At 31.0% G+C, this 20,617-nt stretch overlaps 2 protein-coding genes and 2 long non-coding RNA genes across 5 annotated transcripts; 2 read left to right on the forward strand and 2 right to left on the reverse strand.

Annotated features, from left to right (window-relative positions):
* Positions 1 to 160: 160 nt before the first annotated feature.
* Positions 161 to 4,542, reverse strand: LOC107369655 (uncharacterized). Its single transcript, XM_015937628.3, has 16 exons — positions 4,417 to 4,542; positions 4,267 to 4,340; positions 4,058 to 4,208; positions 3,561 to 3,691; positions 3,391 to 3,484; positions 3,160 to 3,314; positions 2,959 to 3,084; positions 2,658 to 2,894; positions 2,476 to 2,586; positions 2,333 to 2,404; positions 2,121 to 2,274; positions 1,873 to 2,052; positions 1,658 to 1,778; positions 1,365 to 1,579; positions 743 to 1,270; positions 161 to 659 (listed from the first exon to the last, which is right to left on the reverse strand). Exons 1-16 carry the CDS (start codon positions 4,490 to 4,492, stop codon positions 184 to 186), a joined length of 2,901 nt encoding a protein of 966 aa, XP_015793114.2. The 5' UTR covers positions 4,493 to 4,542; the 3' UTR covers positions 161 to 183.
* An 800-nt stretch (positions 4,543 to 5,342) lies between these two features.
* On the reverse strand, positions 5,343 to 9,991 carry LOC107369657 (uncharacterized). Its single transcript, XM_025162363.2, has 16 exons — positions 9,633 to 9,991; positions 9,490 to 9,563; positions 9,272 to 9,422; positions 8,748 to 8,878; positions 8,593 to 8,686; positions 8,363 to 8,517; positions 8,177 to 8,302; positions 7,876 to 8,112; positions 7,701 to 7,811; positions 7,560 to 7,631; positions 7,348 to 7,501; positions 7,103 to 7,282; positions 6,888 to 7,008; positions 6,591 to 6,805; positions 5,956 to 6,498; positions 5,343 to 5,872 (listed from the first exon to the last, which is right to left on the reverse strand). The coding sequence occupies exons 1-16, from the start codon at positions 9,706 to 9,708 to the stop codon at positions 5,400 to 5,402; spliced, it is 2,913 nt and encodes a 970-aa protein (XP_025018131.2). The 5' UTR covers positions 9,709 to 9,991; the 3' UTR covers positions 5,343 to 5,399.
* Positions 9,992 to 15,126: 5,135 nt separating this feature from the next.
* LOC149093338 (uncharacterized) lies at positions 15,127 to 16,354 on the forward strand. Its single transcript, XR_016200261.1, has 3 exons — positions 15,127 to 15,266; positions 15,459 to 15,578; positions 16,215 to 16,354. It is a non-coding gene; the product is annotated as an uncharacterized LOC149093338 (long non-coding RNA).
* A 222-nt stretch (positions 16,355 to 16,576) lies between these two features.
* LOC107369683 (uncharacterized) lies at positions 16,577 to 19,219 on the forward strand. 2 transcript variants are annotated; one of them, XR_016200259.1, is made up of 8 exons: positions 16,577 to 16,957; positions 17,131 to 17,164; positions 17,233 to 17,319; positions 17,660 to 17,773; positions 18,061 to 18,159; positions 18,261 to 18,470; positions 18,665 to 18,942; positions 19,129 to 19,219. It is a non-coding gene; the product is annotated as an uncharacterized LOC107369683 (long non-coding RNA). The 2 variants fall into 2 exon arrangements; XR_016200260.1 differs by lacking the exons at positions 16,577 to 16,957; positions 17,131 to 17,164; positions 19,129 to 19,219 and having other exon boundaries at positions 17,176 to 17,319; positions 18,261 to 18,348; positions 18,665 to 18,801.
* Positions 19,220 to 20,617: the final 1,398 nt, after the last annotated feature.

Genomic DNA, 20,617 nt, shown 5'->3' on the forward strand with positions numbered 1-20,617 from the left:
CTCTGTGGTTGTAAGAGACCTGAAACTCATTTTTCAATGATTAAACTCATGAGTAAACAGGATTTTGATGGAAAAATCTTTGCGGCTTAAAATGTGTTAATCTTGAATTTCAAATGAAAATGTATCTTTTGTTTGTAAATGGATTTTAATTTTATTATTATATAAATAAATTTAAATTTAAGCTTAAATTTGTGTTAAATTTTCATCATCATCTTCTTGTTTCGACCATCCAAAATTGTCTTTCGATTTGGTCAAATCTCCTGATTTTACTTTAGTGTAAACATAAGGACCAACGAAACCAGCAAAAAGACCAATAAATAGGAACAACATGATAATACCGAAAACTCCTCCACCACTGACTCCAGAAACTTTAACATCAGGACTGTTATCTGAAATTGCGTCTGCTTTGGCTTTAACAGTTGATTCAAAGTTATGACAAATGGATGATTCCACTGATTCCGTCTTAGGATCTTTAGTTGAATATGAAGTTATTTGACATTGAGCGGGTGCTTTCCCTTTAGGACAGAAGTTGAATGATTTACATGATTGATCATCATCACAAAGAGTAGCACATTGATCCAAATCCAAATCAACTTCTGTGTACAAAACTTGACTGACAAGTTTCTTTCCTGTTACTGTATATTTTTCAGAGCTTTTGGCTGCAAGAAAAAATAAAAGAAAATGTTTAATAAAGTTTTTACATTTGCATCAGTTAATACGATTTGTGTCGATTAGTACTTACGAACATAAATATCACAGTCTTCATAAAATTCTGTATTTGCTGATGTGACATAACCACCAAATGAACACTTTTGACCTCTACAATATTGAAATGAAACACAATCTTTGGAAGCATAACATTCCGAGGCACAATCATCAACGTAAGCATCCTTAGCCACTGTAGTTGGATGCTTGTATCTCAAACTACGTCGAACAGTATAGTCAGACAAGTGGTTCTTTGAATAAATTATACAATCTGATGAACTTGTTCGATTATTTGATATCTGAGTTCCTGTCCAAATCGATACAACACATTCCTTCTTATCTTTTCCGTTACAAAATGAAAAAGTTTCACAAGGTATATCTTCATTCTGAGAACAGGCACGATAACAATCACCGAAACGATCGACTCCAGGAACGGTGACAGTATTAACACCATCTATTGCCTCAAATTGACTGGAATAGTACAAAGTCTCATATGGTTTTTTCAACTCTTGAGCAGTGTCGATTTGAGCAACGACATCAGTTACTTGAAAAGCGACAGCCTTGGCTATAAATATAAATTTAAATTCAAGTTTAAATGCGATGACAATCTGTAAGACTTAATGAGTAAAAAATTAGACATCTATGGAAATAGATTTTACCTTTTTCATCAAGATTCAAATTAAATGTTATGTGTCCAAAGTAACCAAGAATATGATCATGTAAATCGGATAAAGGCTTTTCTTGGCCCAATCTATTCAGTCTTTTAAATGGATCGGTGTATACATTACACGAAGTTCCTGTGTTAACTTTCTTTACATCTTTTGCGTTTGTAGTACTAAAACAAACATTTCCATCGCGACAATAGATTATAGCACTTGGAATATTAGATAATAATGAAAAGAAACCAGAATTAAATGCTATTCAAGAGTTAATATTAGTCAAAGTAACTTACGCTCCAGGAGGAATGAATGATGAATGATATCGAAGGCACTTTTCCTGATCATCAGCAACAGTCTCGTGTAATTTGCTGATCGATTGTGGTCTTATCGAGTAAGTATCATATGGTAGAACCTCTTTGATACATGGAAATGAAACCAATTTCAAAATATATAATTATTCTATCACAATCTAAGTTATTATTGAAAAATGATTGATTAAATTTCTTACCCTGGATTCTTGGAGCTTCGAGAAAAGTAACGTCAGCTTCAATAACATCATCCTGGAACTTAAATTGAATATCTGAAACTCGAGTTGATGATATTCCTAGTTGTCCAAGTAAACTTGATCTGAATAGTTCTCTCATTTCATAAACTGAATCCTGTGACTTCTTTATGCATCCATCAGAATCTATGTTGTTGTTGTAAATGAATATGTATTTGAGTAAATTGATAAATAACTTTGCAGCTGAACATTACCTTTGCATGTTAAATGAAACTTTAAATTCAATCTCTCTTCTGGCTTTTGGAAACAATCTTCAATTTGCAGAGCTTCATGGTATTCAGACTCAGGTAAATCACTATTGGAATCATAATAATCTCGATGATTTGTATATGATAAAATATAATCACCCTGCAATATACATCAGTTAGTCCTTATATTTTAAATGATCATCAACAACAAGTCTTACCTTTGCATTTTTTGTGTAAGCTTTTATTGTAGCTGCAACAAGACTGTAGCGATTGAAAATATCATATTGGTACTGAAATAAAGGAAAGAAATTTTAAGATATTTCATTTCAATGGACCAGGAAGAAAGTCAAATTAAACTTACAGATGAACTCAAATACTGTGTTGTCACCACCTTATCATATGTTTTGTCGTTTATTACTCGATTGGTCTCAATGGATTCCCAAACATGAACATTATAACCTGATCTGTGTTCCTGTAAAGATACAATCGATATCAATCGTTCATTAGCCAGTTAATGAGTGATTGGTTATTGGTTAAACTTACAAATATTATTTGTCCAAGATATTTCAATGTCTTTGATAACCAAAGCAGTCTTGCTATTGAAAATGAACCACTTTCATCAATACCAGGATCATTTGCATCAATAGCTGATGCATAGCAGCTACCAGAAGTTGATATACGATAATAAGCACCAAGTGAATAATCGAAGAGCTTTTCGTTTTTGTAGCCATATTTTAGTTCAGATTGTCGTAATATTTGATAAGTTTCATCAGCATGGAACTAAAGACAGGAATGATTAACAATTATAACCGATTTCAAAGAGCGAGAAAATAAATCTAGTTACCTCGTTTATAACTTTATCACCGTTATTAACTTGTTCAGCAGCGATAAAATGAATTTTGACAGAATTGAGTTCAGGGAAGGCCCGATCTCCATTCAGATAGACTGGACAACCAAATCCTGGTGTAACCTTAGAGCAAACAAAATTAATATTTCTAAGATTAATAAGATTTCTAAGCAATAAACATCGTAATAATGAAGTTACCTGAACTAGTTTACCCAATTCTTGTTCAGTTTGCGATTGTAAATAAATATCTAAGATGAGAGTCTCGCCTTCTCCTTCAACTAAAGTATCAGGATTGTGACCAGTGAATACAATTTGACTTGGCTGTTGAATTCCGTTCATTTGGTTAAGATAATCTATTTTGTAATTAATCAAATTAATTGAATATTAATATCGTCAATAACATAACAAAAAAAGGAAAGTTGTACTTACTTTCATAAAATAAAGTTATATTAAGTTTACCATCCAAATTGGTTGAGACGCTGTGCATAGATGAACCTCTGATAATCTCATCGTTACCACTTGACTGGTCATGAAATTTTATGTTTGATTATTTCATTAGAATGTCTTGATTATTAAAAATAAATGTTTTTATTAATTACCCAATCAAAGCCACTAAAACGATCCAATATTGATGGACCCAAAAGCAGGATAAGATTAGTTAAAGGTTTATTTACACCAGGCAATAAGTTGTCCCATTTCAGATTATAATTGTAAAGATCGCATTCATTGTCTAAATAAATTGATAGATTAATGTAAATTCATTAGTTATCATTTATCCGCTCAGATCATTGAGTAAGTCAAAGATGATGCATAATTTTATCAAATATTAAATCATGATCTAGTTAATCAAACTTAACACCTCAAGTTGATCACTTGTTTGCTACAATGTTTAACTCTGGTGGGTGTTTTTATATTTAATCACGCCGATTCAATTGTCAACGTGCGTTGATCTTACTGAGGCAATCTTACTCTCTGTCTAACCTGGTAAAACTGAAACAAGACTGAATTTTTTGTTCAAAAATCGCAAACATAAAGCATCAATTATTGATTATTTTTCATTAGCACATCAATTTAAGTTAAAATGAGCGAGACTTACCGTGAATGACGAGACGCTTATTGTTGTCTCTGGAGTTTGAGTATGAATAGAAGACATTGGCTGCATTTTCATCTGTTTTTATTTCGATTCGTCCAGCTCTTGGACTTCCTGAGTTAACCGATTCTTGAATTTGCCAAACACGACCAGTGTCCTGAATACAACAGTTAATCAATCTCACATAATTTTAATTACAATTGAATTTAACTAACCTTGTCCGTTAAAGATGCATGGATAATCCTATTTGTGTTACTGTGACCTGTAGCTCTTGATCCCACCAAAGATGCTTCACATTAAAAAGACAAGTTGAATAATCAATAAACAATTAAAAAATATTTAAATCAATTCAATTGATTACTTACTGCAGTTGATGATTGAACAATTTAACAACAGTAAAAGTATAAAACAAAACATATTGGAAAGTATTTGATTCCTCATTTTAAGTGTTGAACACAACAATTAAGTATCAATTAATGATTTTGATTTTTTACTTTTCAGGATTTGCTTTACTTTTTGTTGATTCCATCATTTATAACACCTCTAATTATCAACTGTGAGAATTAATTATCATTAATTTGTTTATCCCCTCAAACAATCTTATTGTTTTTCAATATCAATTATTGTCTCCTATTGGCATTTAATATTGTTTAGTATTTAGGAGTTTTTAGATCGATCAATGATTAGATGAACAGGATGGTTTATTGGTGTCATAAGATCAAGTTCAAATAAAGGTGTTATAATGGAATCTCAATAAACTGAACATTTCGTGGAATTTTCTTTTCATATTTCTCTGTCTACATCCGTTATGGAACTCGTTATCGGGGCCTTCGTTTGATTAAACCATGATTCATATGTCAACTAAATGTTTTATTGATCATGTGCTTTGGTGCCTTCAAGTTCATGAAGAATTTTTGACATTTATTAAAGGTACTCATGTTTGTTTTGAACTCATTGGATACTATTGCTTTATTATCTTTAATTGCTTTTTTCATTCAAACACATTTTTTAATTCAGTTTTCTCTCACTTTCTACCTTTCTTGTCAATGAAAATCAATCTTGATTTCAAATGAGAATGAATCAAATTTATTTTTATAAATTGATACATTTAATTTTGGTACAAATTAATTTAAATTAAAGACTAAATTTGAGTTAGATTCTCATCATCATCTTCTTGCTTTGACCTGAAACTCATTTTTCAATGATTAAACTCATGAGTAAACAGGATTTTGATGGAAAAATCTTTGCGGCTTAAAATGTGTTAATCTTGAATTTCAAATGAAAATGTATCTTTTGTTTGTAAATGGATTTTAATTTTATTATTATATAAATAAATTTAAATTTAAGCTTAAATTTGTGTTAAATTTTCATCATCATCTTCTTGTTTCGACCATCCAAAATTGTCTTTCGATTTGGTCAAATCTCCTGATTTTACTTTAGTGTAAACATAAGGACCAACGAAACCAGCAAAAAGACCAATAAATAGGAACAACATAATACCGAAAACTCCTCCACCACTGACTCCAGAAACTTTAACATCAGGACTGTTATCTGAAATTGCGTCTGCTTTGGCTTTAACAGTTGATTCAAAGTTATGACAAATGGATGATTCCACTGATTCCGTCTTGGGATCTTTAGTTGAATATGAAGTTATTTGACATTGAGCGGGTGCTTTCCCTTTAGGACAGAAGTTGAATGATTTACATGATTGATCATCATCACAAAGAGTAGCACATTGATCCAAATCCAAATCAACTTCTGTGTACAAAACTTGACTAACAAGTTTCTTTCCTGTTACTGTATATTTTTCAGAGCTTTTGGCTAAGGGAAAAAATAAAAGAAATTGTTTAATAAAGTTTCTACATTTGCATCAGTTAATACGATTTGTGTCAGTTAGTACTTACGGATATAAATATCACATTTTTCATAAAATTCTGTATTTGCTGATGTGACATAACCGCCAAATGAACACTTTTGGCCCATTTTACCTTGACCTTGACAATATTGAAACGAAAAACAATCTTTGGAAGCATAACATTCCGAAGCACAATCATCGACGTAAATATTCTTAATCGCTGTGGTTGGGTGCTTGTACCTCAGACCACGTCGAACAGTATAGTCAGACAAGTGGTTCTTTGAATAAATAACACAATCTGGATCACTTGTCTTATTATTTGCTAGCTGTGATTCTGACCAAATCGATACAACACATTCCTTCTTATCTTTTCTGTTGCAAAATGAAAATGTTTCACAAGGTATATCTTCATTCTGAGAACAGGCACGATAACAATCACCGAAACGGTCGACACCAGGAACAGTGACAGTATGAACACCATCTATTTCATCGAATCGACTAGACCGAAACAAAGACTTAAATGGCTTTTTTAGCTCTGCAGGAGCTTCAAGTTGAGCAATTGCATCTGTTACTTGAAAAGTAACAGCCTTGGCTGTAAAACAAAAGTAAATTTAAGTGATCAGTTCAAATGCTATCTGTTCAAACTCAATCTTAATGATGTAAATTATGAACGAAGATATTTACCTTTTGCATCAAGATTCATATTAAATGTTATGCGTCCAAAATTATTAAGTATATGATCATGTAAATCTGCTAAAGACATTTCTTGGCCTAACCTATTCAGTTTCTTGTTTGGATCGTGGTAAATACTACAAAAAGTTCCTGTTTTAGATTCCTTTACCTCTTTTGCGTTTTTAGTACTAAAACAAACATTTCCTGTCGCACAATAGATTATAGCACTTGGAATATTAAGTAAAATAAAAAAAGCCCAAAATTAAATGTTATGCAAAAGTTAACGTTACTCAAAACAGTACAACTTACGCTCCAGTAGGAATGAATGAAGCATGATATCGAAGGCACTTCTCATCACTGCCAGCAACAGTCTCGTGCAATTTGCTGATCGATTGTGGACTTATTGTGTATACATCAAATGGTAGAACATCTTCGATAGACGAAAAAATTTAATTTGAAATTTCAAATGGATACTGATTCTACCATGATTTATTATTGCAGAATCTATTGATTAATGCAGTTACCCGATATTTTTGTTGCTTCGAGAAAAGTAACGTCAGCTTCGATCACTTCTTTCTGAAACTTAAAGTCAATGTCAGCAACTCGAGTAGATGATATTTTTAATTGTCCAAGTAAACTTGATCTGAATAGTTCTCTCATTTCATAAACTGAATCTTGTGACTTCTTTATGCATCCATCAGAATCTATGTTGTTGTAAATGAATAATAGCTTGAGTAAATTAACAAATAACTTTGAAGCTAAACATTACCTTTGCATGTTAAATGAAATTTTAAATTCAATCTTTCTTCTGGCTTTTGGAAACAATCTTCAATTTGCAAAGCTTCATGGTATTCGGACTCAGGTAAATCACTATTTGAATCATAATAATCTCGATGATTTGTATATGATAAAACATATGAACCCTGCAATATTCAACTGTTAGTTCTTATATTTTTAAATGATCATCACAACTAGTCTTACTTTTGCATTTTTTGTGTAGGCTTTTATTGAAGCTGCAACAAGACTGTAGCGATTGAACAGATCATTTTGGTACTGAATGAGAGGAAAGAATCAAAAACTTTGTCACTTATAAAAAATAACTTATAGTCAAATTAAACTTACAGATGAACTCAAATACTGTGTTGTAACCACTTTATCATATGTTTCGCCGTTTATCACTCGATTGGTCTCAATGGATTCCCAAACATGAACATTATAACCCGATCTGTGTTCCTGTAAAGACGCAATCGATATCAATCGGTCATTCGCCAGTTAATCAACTTAAGGTAAAACTTACAAATATTATCTCTCCAAGATACTTCAATGTCTTGGATAACCAAAGTAGTCTTGCTATTGAAAATGAACCACTTTCATCAATACCAGGTTCATTTGAATTCACAGATGCTATAAGGCAGTCACCAGATTTTGATAAACGGTAAAAAGCACCAAGTGAATAATCGATGAGCTTTTCGTTTTTGAAGCCATATTTTAGTTCAGATTGTCTCAAAATTTGATAAGTTTCATCAGCATGGAACTGTAAACAGAATTGATTAACAATTATAACCGATTTCAAAGAGCGAGCAAATAAATCCAGTTACCTCATTTATAACTTTTGCACCTTTATTAACTTGTTCAGCAGCTATGAAATGTATTTGGAGGGTATTGAGTTCAGGGAAGGCAACATCTCCATTTAGATATACTGGGCAACCAAATCCTGGTGTAACCTTAGAAGATCAAAATTAATATTCGATCTCTAAACAATAACATCGTAATAATAAACTTACCTGAACTAATTTATCCAATCTTTGTTCAGTTTGTGATTGTAGAGCAATGTCTAGAATCAGAGTCTCGGGTTCACCTTCAACCAAAGTATCAGGATTGTGACCAGTAAATACAATTTGACTTGGCTGTTGAATGCCATTCATTTGGTTAAGATAATCTAATTTGTAATTAATCAAATTAATTGAATATTAATATCGTCAATAACATAACAAAAAAGGAAAGTTGTACTTACTTTCATAAAATAAAGTTATGTTGAGTTTACTATCCAAATCAGTTGAGACGCTGTGCATAAGAGCACCTCTGATAATCTCATCGTTACCATTTGCCTGTCAATTGCATTTCATTAAAATGTCTTGATTATTAAAAATAAATGTTTTTATTAATTACCCAATCAAAGCCACTAAAACGATCCAATATTGATGGACCCAAAAGCAGGATAAGATTAGTTAAAGGTTTATTTACACCAGTCAATAAGTTGTCCCACTTGAGATTATAATTGTAAAGGTCACATTCATTGTCTAAATAAATTGATAGTTTAGTGAAAATTCATTAGTTATCATTTATTCGCTCAGATCAAGTAAGTTAAAGATTCATAAATAATTTACCAAATGTTAAAATGTGATAAATTCAGTAATCATGCTCTAGTTAATGAAACTTAACACCTCGAGTTGATCATTTGTTTGTTAAATGAAAAAGTTAAGTCTTGTATAATAATCAACTCTGGGGGTGTTTTTATATTCAATGAAACAAGATACAATTGTCTATGTGAGTTAAAATTCAAGGTAATCTTACTCTTCGTCTAACCTGGTAAAACTGTAACTTTATTTGTTCAAAAATCAAGCATCAATATCATTGATTGATTATGATTTACACAGAAATTAAAAGTGATTTTATCAACAAACAAGACTTACCATGAATAACGAGACGTTTTTTGTTGTCTCTAGAGTTTGTGTATGAATAGAAGACATTGACTTCATTTTCATCTGATTTTATTTCAATTTTTCCAGCCCTTGGACTTCCTGAGTAAACCCATTCTTGGATTTGCCAAACACGACCAGTGTCCTTAATTGAATAATTAATGTAGATTATAAATCTCATATAATGCTGATTACAACTGCATTAAACTAACCCTGTCTGTTAAAGATGCATAGATAATCCTATTGGTATTACTGTGGCCTGTAACTCTTGAGTCCACCAAAGATGCTTCAAATTGTAACGACAAATTGTATAATCAATAAAAAATGAGGCAAAATTTTTATTTCAATTACTTACTGCAGTTGATAATTGAACAATTTAACAACAGGAAAAGTATAAAACAGAATATCTTGAAAAATATTTGATTCTTCATTTTCAGTGTTGAACACAGCAATTAAATATCAATTAACGCTTTTGTCTTTATTTTTCTGATTCCATCATTTTATAACACCTCTAATTATCAACTGTGAGAGTTAATTCTCATTAATTTCTTTATCCACTCAAACAATCTTATTGTTTTTCAATACCAATCCATGTTTGGTATCTAGGAGTTGTTAGATCGATCAATGATTAAACAACTTAGAAGTTACAATTGAATTTTGACGTCTTCATTCATTGAGACAAATTTGGGTTTGGTTGCAAACAGCTTTCCAAAACAGTCCAAAGGAATAACAATTTTGCTCCAAGTACAATCGTAAACTCTAACCAACTTTGTAACCATATCCAGTCAAGAATCATGAGCTAACAGCTTCTTCGATCAAATCCAGTTGATACAAATGTCATATAAGCGGCCATATAAAGTTATCTTCTAATCTGATGGGTATCTTGAATCTTCTACAGAATTTAGCTGACTACATGCAGCCGATGGCAATCAATGAATTGACAATTGTAGGAAAATAAACGCCATTTTCATCCGAAAAGCAGGAAACTGTGATTACCAAAACAATTTTGTTTCTGTCAACGTTGATTTATTTCCAGTCAACAGGTAGAAAACTTAAAACAAGTTGTTAACATGATTTTTGATGTTGATAAAGATTTTGCTATTGTTGAACGTTAATCTTTCAACAAACAGTTTGTACAAAAATACATATACTGCATGAAAAATTTACAGGTAATTAATTAACAAATTGTTTGAACAAAGATAACGAGATGATGTTGCTGTTGTCAGGAACAATGAACCATTTAGCAAAATGAGTAAATAGTCGATTATAAATCAGAGACAATCCAGTAAATTTTTCAACCCAAAATTGATCATTTGAATATTCAAATTTGTTGCCAAGTTTGTTTGGATAATAGCGATTAAAGTTTGTCGTTTTATCTCCTCTGTTTCTCAGGAATCAACTTTCAAATCCAAACATCAATACGATGAATAAATATTAATAAACGAAGCCAATCTCTGAATCTAGTATTAAATTGAACAAGTAAATATGAACAATATGATTTTTCTTCCTTCGTCTTCTTCTTTATCCTGTTGGTCTCTCCAGAATGAAGATGATGGTGATTATGATGATAAGTTCACAGTATAACTGGTTTATGGGAAAGAATCATGGTTGACTGATTGTTGTTCCATTATGTTTCCATGCTGAGATGATTTTGGAGAGTTGAATGGAAAAAAAACCAAGAGGATTCTTAAATGATGATCAATCCGTCAAAATAATAGTTCTATCTGCAAAGATATAGTCATGGTTTTCCTTCATTATTATTGAGAGAGAGAAAGACATTTCATTTGAGTTTCTTTTTATAATTTTCAAAGTTAAAAGAAAAGGAAATCACTCTTTTATTTCTTTTGATGACAAGACAGGTAGGATAACATGATGATTATGAGTAAGCACAGATTTAAAGAATAAAATTTTAGCTTGCCAAAATTAACTCGACCATAACTATTAACAAAACAAGAAAAAAGTTCTTAATCACAAATGTTAACAATTTTGTTTGATGATTGAAAATTGAGTCTCGTCAGGAAAAAAAGCTCATCTTAAAAAACATTATGACATTGACCTTAAATATATTTAAAGTATTGATCAATCCAAGATGCAAATAATTAAAACACTTCTTGGAATCATTAATTAAACTCTTTGAATCTTCTCAGAACTTTACTCTAGGCTTAAATGATGAATTATAATTGCAATAAAATTAATAAACAATATCAGGTTTATGTAACAAATATTGTATAACAAACGGTTTTGTTTACAAATGAAAAATGCTGACACATTTTGTCATTTAGATCTATCGATACATTAAAATGGGTTGAAGGGATCAATCGATTGTTTATTTACAGTGTCTATTCTCACTTTATTGTTAGAGATTAATGAATAGACTCATTAATTGATTCAGTTAATTAGCAACTCTTTCTTATTTTCCCATTAGTGTAGTTAATTGAAACCATTTGTCATCGTTTCCAGTAATTCTCCTAATTTGTTAATGTTTCTATTTAACCGTTGCCATTTTTAAAATGACCATTGAATGATTTGGTAAAATCTTCTGATGAAATTTGCTTGATGAACCTTTTCATTTCAAGTATCATTCAAGTTAAGTGGTATTTTTAATCATGAAGAATTGAAATTTTTACATTTTGTTTTACATTTAAATTTAATGATTACAGTTAATTAATCATTAATCCTACAATTACAAGATAAAAATAGCCATCAACTTTCCAGATCAATAGCTAATATTTAGGTAAGTAAATTGCATCTCTTCCTTTTCTTAAGCCATCTTGTAAGCATAATATTCAATTTTGCTAATTTGTTCTTTCCAGATACACCATTGAATGTGAATTATGATTAAGTTAAGATTTTGTTATTAAGAATAGCTATCAAAAGGAAAAACATCTTCAATCATTGCAAGGTCTTACAGCTGAGCCTGGATGATTGTAAATTGGTGGACTTGAGGCAACCAGCAGTGTAAATGTATTTACCTAGAAGAGATTGGTGTTAAGCTGTAACGAATTACATTTGATTGTTAAATTGGATCGTCTGGACACGACTTTACATTAGGTAAAGTCAATATTAACCTGGTAAACACAACTTTTTTTTCTTCTGCTCTCAATTTTCCGGTTTTCTTTATCTCCTTTCTCTATTTTGTACCTACTTCTTTCCTTTTTCCGGTAACAAGTGTTCCCTTTCTTTCTCCTACAACTCTATCGTTTTCCCCATCATCAGCAACACCAGCTGAAAAAAATATACTCTATTTACCTTGTGAATCAGTTTATTTCAATTAATCAATGCATTACAAGCTATAAAAATCAAATTGAAAATCAATTGAGTATTCTGAAGAGCTGATCAGATGTGTTTTTTTCAACACCTCACTCTTTATAATCTCCTTCAATTGGGACAATGTTTTTACCGTTTAACCGCAGTTTTTGAGTTCACACGTTCAACTATTATATCATTTTATTGGATTGAATCAGTGATTAGGTTTATAATTGAGTGGTCAATTCCTCTAACTGACCCAGGCTCACTTTTGTCAAGATCAAGCGTTGTTACAAGGTGAAAACGAAAGTATTTCTAGCCCATCATCTTTTACCTTTACTATTTTTAGCTTTAGATTATTTCATTGCCTTTTTTACATTTAGATTGCTTTCTCATTTCTTTTAAAGTCTTTCAATCCTAAATTGACATTCTCACCCAGTTCACAAATGTTTCATATTGTTATCAATGTATGCATCTAAACAGTTTTTTTTGTCAATACAAGAAAAGCATTCTGTGTTTAAACTTTAAATGCTTCTGAATTGCTGATTGAGCAGGAGAAGAGAAAAAAAATCGTTTTCTCTTCATAAGAAATCAACTGGAGCTTTTATTGCTATTTACAGATATTAGTTCAAAAAAACTCAGGAAGCTTGAATAGCTTTTTTTATTGCAACTCTACCTGTAGAGTATCACGAAAAATTATTCAGTACTAGAACAAGTTGAATGGTCTAAGATATTGAATACCTTTTTTTATACTCTTCATTGGTTGATCAACTACAACTGTAAACAATTGAACAATTTTAAAATTTGACTTCTTCACCCATTGAGACAAACTTAGGTTTGGCTGAAAACAGCTTTTCAAAACAATCCAAAGGAATATCACTTTTTTTTCAATTACAATCAACTCTAACCGACTTTGTTAATCATAATCAAATTAACTGTTTTTTTTTCTTACTTTACAGAACAAACAAAATCTAAAATTGGACTTGTAGCCATATCCAGCCAAGCACCATATCATTTCAAGGAAAACTTAAAACTGGACATTGTTGATTCTCATTAAACTGAAATTACCACCAACCAGGAATGAGCTGAAAAAACAATTTAACTTGTTTCTTTTCCCATGAATATGAGCAAGGTGAAAAAGAAGGGGAAAAGTCAGCGAGTTAATTGTTATTACTGTCCATTACAATGGTTTAGCACCGTTTTCAACGGATTAGCAAACTCGCCTGTTAACTGGTTTACATTCATACTCACCATTATACCTGGTTACATTACTTCGGCCATTCAACAAGCTCACACCTTTTTGGTTTCAATTGTAATCCAGTTAGTGAATTATTGTGGTTTTTTTGACCAGAAAAGGACTCATTAAGACCACCAATTTGAACCAATTCTGCTATAAGAAGAAGCAGAAAGCGTATAAAAAGGTAGCCATAATGATTATTTAATCATCTTTCTTTATTCATCAAATTAACCCAAACACTATTAATTTAAATTCTGATTTCTTTTCTTTTTTAGGTGATTTTAACCTTTTCTTGCATTTCAATGTCTTCAATTATCAGCCAGAAAATGTGTGTCAGTAAATTGAATCGACCATTGTGATAACTGTTAGTTGAAAGTGTACAGTTAATGGTCAACTCTTTCAATTAAGCTTAATTGTCGGTTAGTCTAATTGCCTTTTTTATCCACTTTTTCGTTGCTTCTTTCATCTTTCAATTTTTTGTGTATTATTCAAATTAGCTTGTCAAATGCATTTTTGCTCTCTTGTTGATCCTGTTGAATGATTATTAGGATAATGAGGATGATGTACCAGTAATCCTATGCTTCATTTAATTCAAAGTTTTTCACTGTTGATGCAAAATACACCAAAACGTGATTTGTCAGTCAACTTATCATCAACTTTTGTAATTCTTGACGCATTTTCACTCTTTTTTCAACTTGCAATGCAAATTATCATTCAGGTAACTATTGCCCTTTTATCCAATTTATCATTCAATCTCTTTTCATTGTTATCACCATCGTTATAACTCCAACTAATAAAATCTTTTTGTCTTTTTATTCTCTAGATTTTCTCAGACGAATGGAAACATCTACCTTCTTATCTAATTGTTCATTTTTCACCATGACCGCCATCACCATTAGTATCCACCATAATAAGCTGAAATTTTCAACTTTACACCAAAACTCTTGACTACACACAAAAGTCCATTGAACGAAAGATAATTTATAAATAACTCATTAAGTTTCTTTCTACTTCAGCTAACTAACTTTAACTAACCATGCTAGAAATATTCAGTCATTAATATTCATTGAAGTAATCTGAGATAAAAAAAAAGAAATTCTAGCAAACTAAAGGATGATGAACATGAAAGAATCAATTGAAATTCACTGGAAAAGATGTTGCTTTTCATCTTTCATTTCTTTTTCTTCTTTCTCTCTTCTTCATCTTCCTTGCCTCTGTTCATTCACTTCATATTATAATACATATCAGGGAAAAAAAGAGACAGGAAACTAAATGGGAGTATGAATGTGTTATTCATATTTATCAAATATACAAATAATAAATATATGTTGTATATCTAAATTCATATCCATATAATATTCAAATAATTTGAAAATATTCTCATATTGACTCTTTTTTTCCTCCTCAGAATTTTTCGGTTACCACAAAATTTGGATATTTTTTCATTCAACATTAGGCAAGAAATTGAAGGTAAATTTGGCAAATGATTAACCACATCAATATAAGGTATAAAAAAGAGTTGAAAAATGTTAACCTTACTTCTGTCTCTCTACACTTTTTTGTTAATTTTTCATCACGGATTTTTCATTTTAATCATCATCAGTAAACTTCCTTTCAGCTAGATTTACCCTTCCAGCTTTTTTTAATTTTTGTGTAACTCTTTACCCTTTTCTCTGCTTCTTTTTTTTTCTCATACAGAAGTTTTTTTTCCACCGCCAATCGCAACAACAACAAATTTATTCCTTGGTTCCTTGATTTTCGCATATTAATCAATGAGAAAATGTAACTTATTTGGATAAACTTGGCTGATTGAAAAATGTAAACTAAAATCGGATTCTCCCGAGTATTCATTTTATATCATCACTACCATCATCATTCATTAACTATTTCATCTCTACTTTGGGTGGTTAAACAAAGTGAAATTGGTTTAAATAAAAGGATAAAAGGCTGCTAAAGGGATGCAAAAAGGATGCTGATAAGTCATATCATGGGTGATGAAGGAGGAAGCAAAAAAAAACATGGAAAACACACAACAAAAAATCAAAGCATTTCCAATAGATGATACATGTTCAATACATTTGGTTGTTGTTTATTAATATATGGTTTCACCTTTAACCTACTCTCAAAGTCTTTAACCATCTTGATAAAGTATAAATGAGTGTAAGGTGAGAGAGGGAAACAGAATCATCACCTCACCAGAATTAATCGCTTGGGAATCATTCATTGTAACTGTCATTTTTTGTTGGTTCCTCTGGATTCACACCAATCAAGTATTATCATCATCAAGATATTTAAAGTAAAAGAGGAACATCGTTAACATTGTTTTCCTTCTTACCAACTTTGATTTCATTTTACTCATCATCATCTCTCTTCTTCTCTCTTCTTCTCTTTTCATTTCGTTATTCATTAACTTTTTCTCATTTTTTTCTCTTCCATTTCTCACCCATTTCGCAGGCAACTGGATTGACTGTACATAAATCCATTATTAGCTATCCATCTGATACTTTTCAAATTGAACAACTAACACTAAAAAATGATGGACATCAATTGTTCTTTGATTACTTTTGATTGGTTTTCTTGTAACCCTTTTGTAGACTAGATTCATATCTTTGGTGAGTATAATTTTCACTTTTCAATTTTCTCTTCCTTTTCATCATAATCTTCATCTTATTTTCTTTTCTTTTTCTCTTTTTTTCTGTAAAAAATAGAAACCATCCAAGATAAGGAGTAAAAAGAAGAAAGATTAAGTAGCTTGAAGGAAACAGTGAATGTGGCCTTTGAATGTTTTGCCCTTATTATGGTCACTATTTCAACATAAAATGAGTCCAATTGAAGGGAATTTTGAGTTTTTTTTAATTTTGTGACATGCAAAGCTTTCCAAAGCTGTTAAGGCTTGTAAAATGATGGATCCATACTCTGAATTGATGAGAAAGGAGAAAAAGGAAAATGAAGAAATTATTTTTTTTTTCACATGCTTATGAAAACGTAATACAAATGTGAATCTGATTGTTTTGTAGCTATTATGAGCAATGATTGAAGTTATCGAGCAAAGTTCCAAAGATGGAGGAATAAGCAATGGTGGATCCATTTGTGGTGAAACAGATAAGGTCATCATAATATTACAAAAATGGTGTACATGAAAGACAAGATCGGAATCTGGAATATTCAATATTCAACTTTCAACTGTGGAATATTGCGTGAGAAAATTAATGATCTAACTATGTCCAATCATGTGAACGGGCCCAGTAAAAAAAAGATGGTTAAGATGAAACTATTATTATCCTGATGATTATTATTATATCATTATTATCATCTGAATCAAGTTGATCCCAACTCTAACGTGCCATACTCTTTCTTACTGTACTTACAGATCACTTGGATACTATTATTTATTTTATGAAAAGGTAAACTAATAACGTTTACCTGGAATATATTGTGGGAAAATCACGAGCCTTATTTGTGTATCCATCAGAAGAAAAACGTAGCAAAAAGAAAGGCAATGATGATGTTTTGTGGGCTATCTTCCAAAAAAAGAGAGAGAGAGAGATGAACACTAAAAGTAAGTGAAAATGGATGAATAAGGAAAAAATAAGAAAGATTGAAGAAAAGAAAGCCAAAAGTGATTGTTGGGTAAGAAGATGAAGATGAGGTTTTACAAGCTAAAGCTACATCTTCTGATAGATCTTCTTACTCTTCATTTTAATTTTCATTGAAATTCTCTCTTCCAATATGATTTGTAATTTCTTAACATGTATAAAGAGGACTTTACCACTTTCTCTTTCAATCTTTCACTCATTCCTTTTATCATCTAAGACTTTTTTTTATATCAAAAAATTTCAACGTTTGTTATGAGTCTACTTGTTTGTATACATTGATGTTCATTATTTATTGCTTTTCAGACTTGTCCAATGGTGGGAAAATACCTTAACGCCTTATGAAATGGGAAGTTACAAAGAGATGTTGATTTTTTGCTGTTTTTTCTTGCTTCACTCTCCTTCATCTTTTCAAATCAAGTAATGTTATTGTTATTATGTTATACCTTTTCATCATCATCTTTTAACCTTATCATTCAAATTTACGTCTCTTCATTTTTGCATGTTTTCATGTATTGTATTGTACTTATCATATTATTTGTCAGGCGTTAGAAGTCTTTAAATTATTATCAAAAGATGATGATGAGGTTGTGTGTTTGTGTGTTGTGTTGTGTTTTTATCTTGGTTGAGGGAGGAGGAGAAGGAGGATTTAAAAACAAAGCTAAACAAGAAAAAAATGTTCATCTTTTATCTGACCATTATTACAGGTTAGGTTTTTACCAAAGAGGACAAGATTTTGTGCTTTTCTGTCTCTGATTGTTGTTGAAAATTAAGTCTAACAAGTGGACCTCCTTGCATGCCAACAGGTCAGTTGATGTAAAAGTAAATACACTTGTAATACTGATTAGGAATGGGCAAAATTAAATAATAAGATTTTCCTTTTAATGATTTATTTTTCTCTTTTCAGAGATGGCTTTACATCATAATCATTCAAGTGTATTTTTTGATGGTATCGAGGCTTAAATCATCAACAGGAGCTGTTCAAATAACTATATGTAAATTGAGTTATTAAATGTATTATTCACGTTTACTGGAATCATAATAACTTCAATCTGGTCTCAAATATTGAGTAATTAATTTGTAAAATGCACTTATTCTTGAATTGTTCATGAATACGGTAAGACTAGATTCAATGGGGGGAAATATAAGCAACTCTTGTTTGATTTGATGATGACGATGATGTTAATGTTGGTAATAATATTCAAGTTAAAGTAAAGGTTTAAGTTTTTGATTTACTTTCTTCTTCTTTTGCCAAATTTTTACTTCCTTTTCTTGCAAGTGTCTAATGGGTTTCTCTGCTTTCTCTTGCAGTTAATATCGATTGGAAAGTGTATTTCAAAGCTGTTTACTTTTACAATGGATCCAAGATGAATTTGGCGCAAAACTGGGCCATCAAATTGTCTCATCGTTAAACGTCTCAGGAACAAAAAAATGCTCTGATCTTTTCTTTGGGGTTAAATGTTAACGTTGAAGGTCCACAAAATATCTTGAGATGTCAAGGCTGCAGATGAAAAGACGCTTCTCTTACTTGCTCCAACGTCTTTAACAGTTTCTTTTGTTGTCCCATTTGCTTGAAAGTCACAAAGAAAGTCAGTGCTATTTGAAAGTTATTTGACCTCAAGGTTTTCTTAAACTCGACATATGTTCATTTTTGTGTCCTTTTCATCTTATTTTTCTTTCACTGGTAGATGAAAAGCATCTTAGAGTCTAGTTAGACTCGACTCAACATATGCCAGCAAAGGATTTAAATTTCGCTCTTTCTCTTTTCCTTGTAGGAGCCTTTAAGGTCAAAATTGAGTGATAACATGTTGACCTTTACCAAGACGAAATAACAAGTATTCAAAGCAGTGGCTTTTTTTTGTTGGATTTTTCTCTTTTTTTCTTGCTAAAGGCTGATCTCTTTGCGCTGTTGAGAGGCCAAAAATAAGGAACCATTATGGATAGTGAAAGCGTAACACCTTTAACCTTATTTTTCTTTGCCTGGTAACATAGTGGTTGGCAGTTGAGTTTACAAGGTTGATTAAAATTTAAATAAAAAAGGTCAATGGTCACTATGTGTGGGTTAACTTTCCAAAAATAGACAAGTGAAGGTGCTGTTTGAAGATGGTTGTTAATGTGAAAAATGGCAAGTCTGTGAAGCATCTCATTAGATCGTATTGTAACTCAAGCAATCAAGTATCAAGTCAAGCTCTGATTAAATATTAACTCATCATTAATTTAAGGGTTATGAAAGATGTTAATGATGGTTACAAATATGATGTTAAAGATTTTCTGATCAAATATTTGATGGCATCAAAAGTGATCAAACGATGAACTTGATTTATCAAGTTCACCAATCTCATTATTTTTATTGCAAGGTAACTTTGATTCGATTGAGGGTGATGTGCTGTGTTGGTTATGAGGATGATAATGATTGTGACAATAAGAAAATTGACTTCCTGGCCTAATTTGGTATCATAATTTCCCTTGCAATCATCAAAATACGAGTTACAACAATAATAATGATTATATTGATTATTGTGTTAATCATTTTGGATTCACAGCATATTGCAAACAAAAGTGTTCAAAGTGGCAAGTTTTCAATTTGATTAACTTCAATCATTTTGCTTTCTGATTTATTTAATTTCTCAGTTTCTTTTACTGTAATTACCAATTTATTGAGATGACATTGTATAGGAGGCCCTCAACATATCCAGTTGACCACTGAATTACGATGTCATGTTCAATGGTAACAGCATTCACAGGTTCATCTTTCATCAATGGTATCAAATTCAACCTAATTTCAATGATAATTATCAAAGAAAATGGTTAATTTAATTTGTTGAGCTTGATTCATTACAAAAAGGTTTTTAAATATGTAATGAAAGGCCTAAAAAAGTATTGTAACATCTAAATCTGGTTAGTTATATGATTAGTGGATAGTAATTATTGGATGTGTTGATGGCATTTCAGGACAATCGTTGAGACCAAGTTGAACTTTAATCAATATTTTAAATTGTCTAATTGCTTGCATCATTTGAATTGTTCAGAAATAACTGAATCAAATTGTTTAATAGCCGATAACAAAAAATTAAACTTCAATTATTGAGTGAAACCAAAATGGGTCAAGAGTTGTTCACATTTTTAATGATCCAAAATATGATCAAAATTATGATGAATTCAATGATTAAGCTATTAACCCATTAATAAAATTTAATTATCCATGTCCAGTAGAGTCTCTGGAGATGATAATTTTCATACAATTGAAATAATGAAAAATGAAAT

This window comes from Tetranychus urticae, chromosome 3 (genome assembly GCF_039701765.1).
Source record: "Tetranychus urticae isolate SD_2017Ah chromosome 3, NJAU_TeUrti_SD_1.0, whole genome shotgun sequence".
Classification (NCBI taxonomy): domain Eukaryota; kingdom Metazoa; phylum Arthropoda; class Arachnida; order Trombidiformes; family Tetranychidae; genus Tetranychus; species Tetranychus urticae.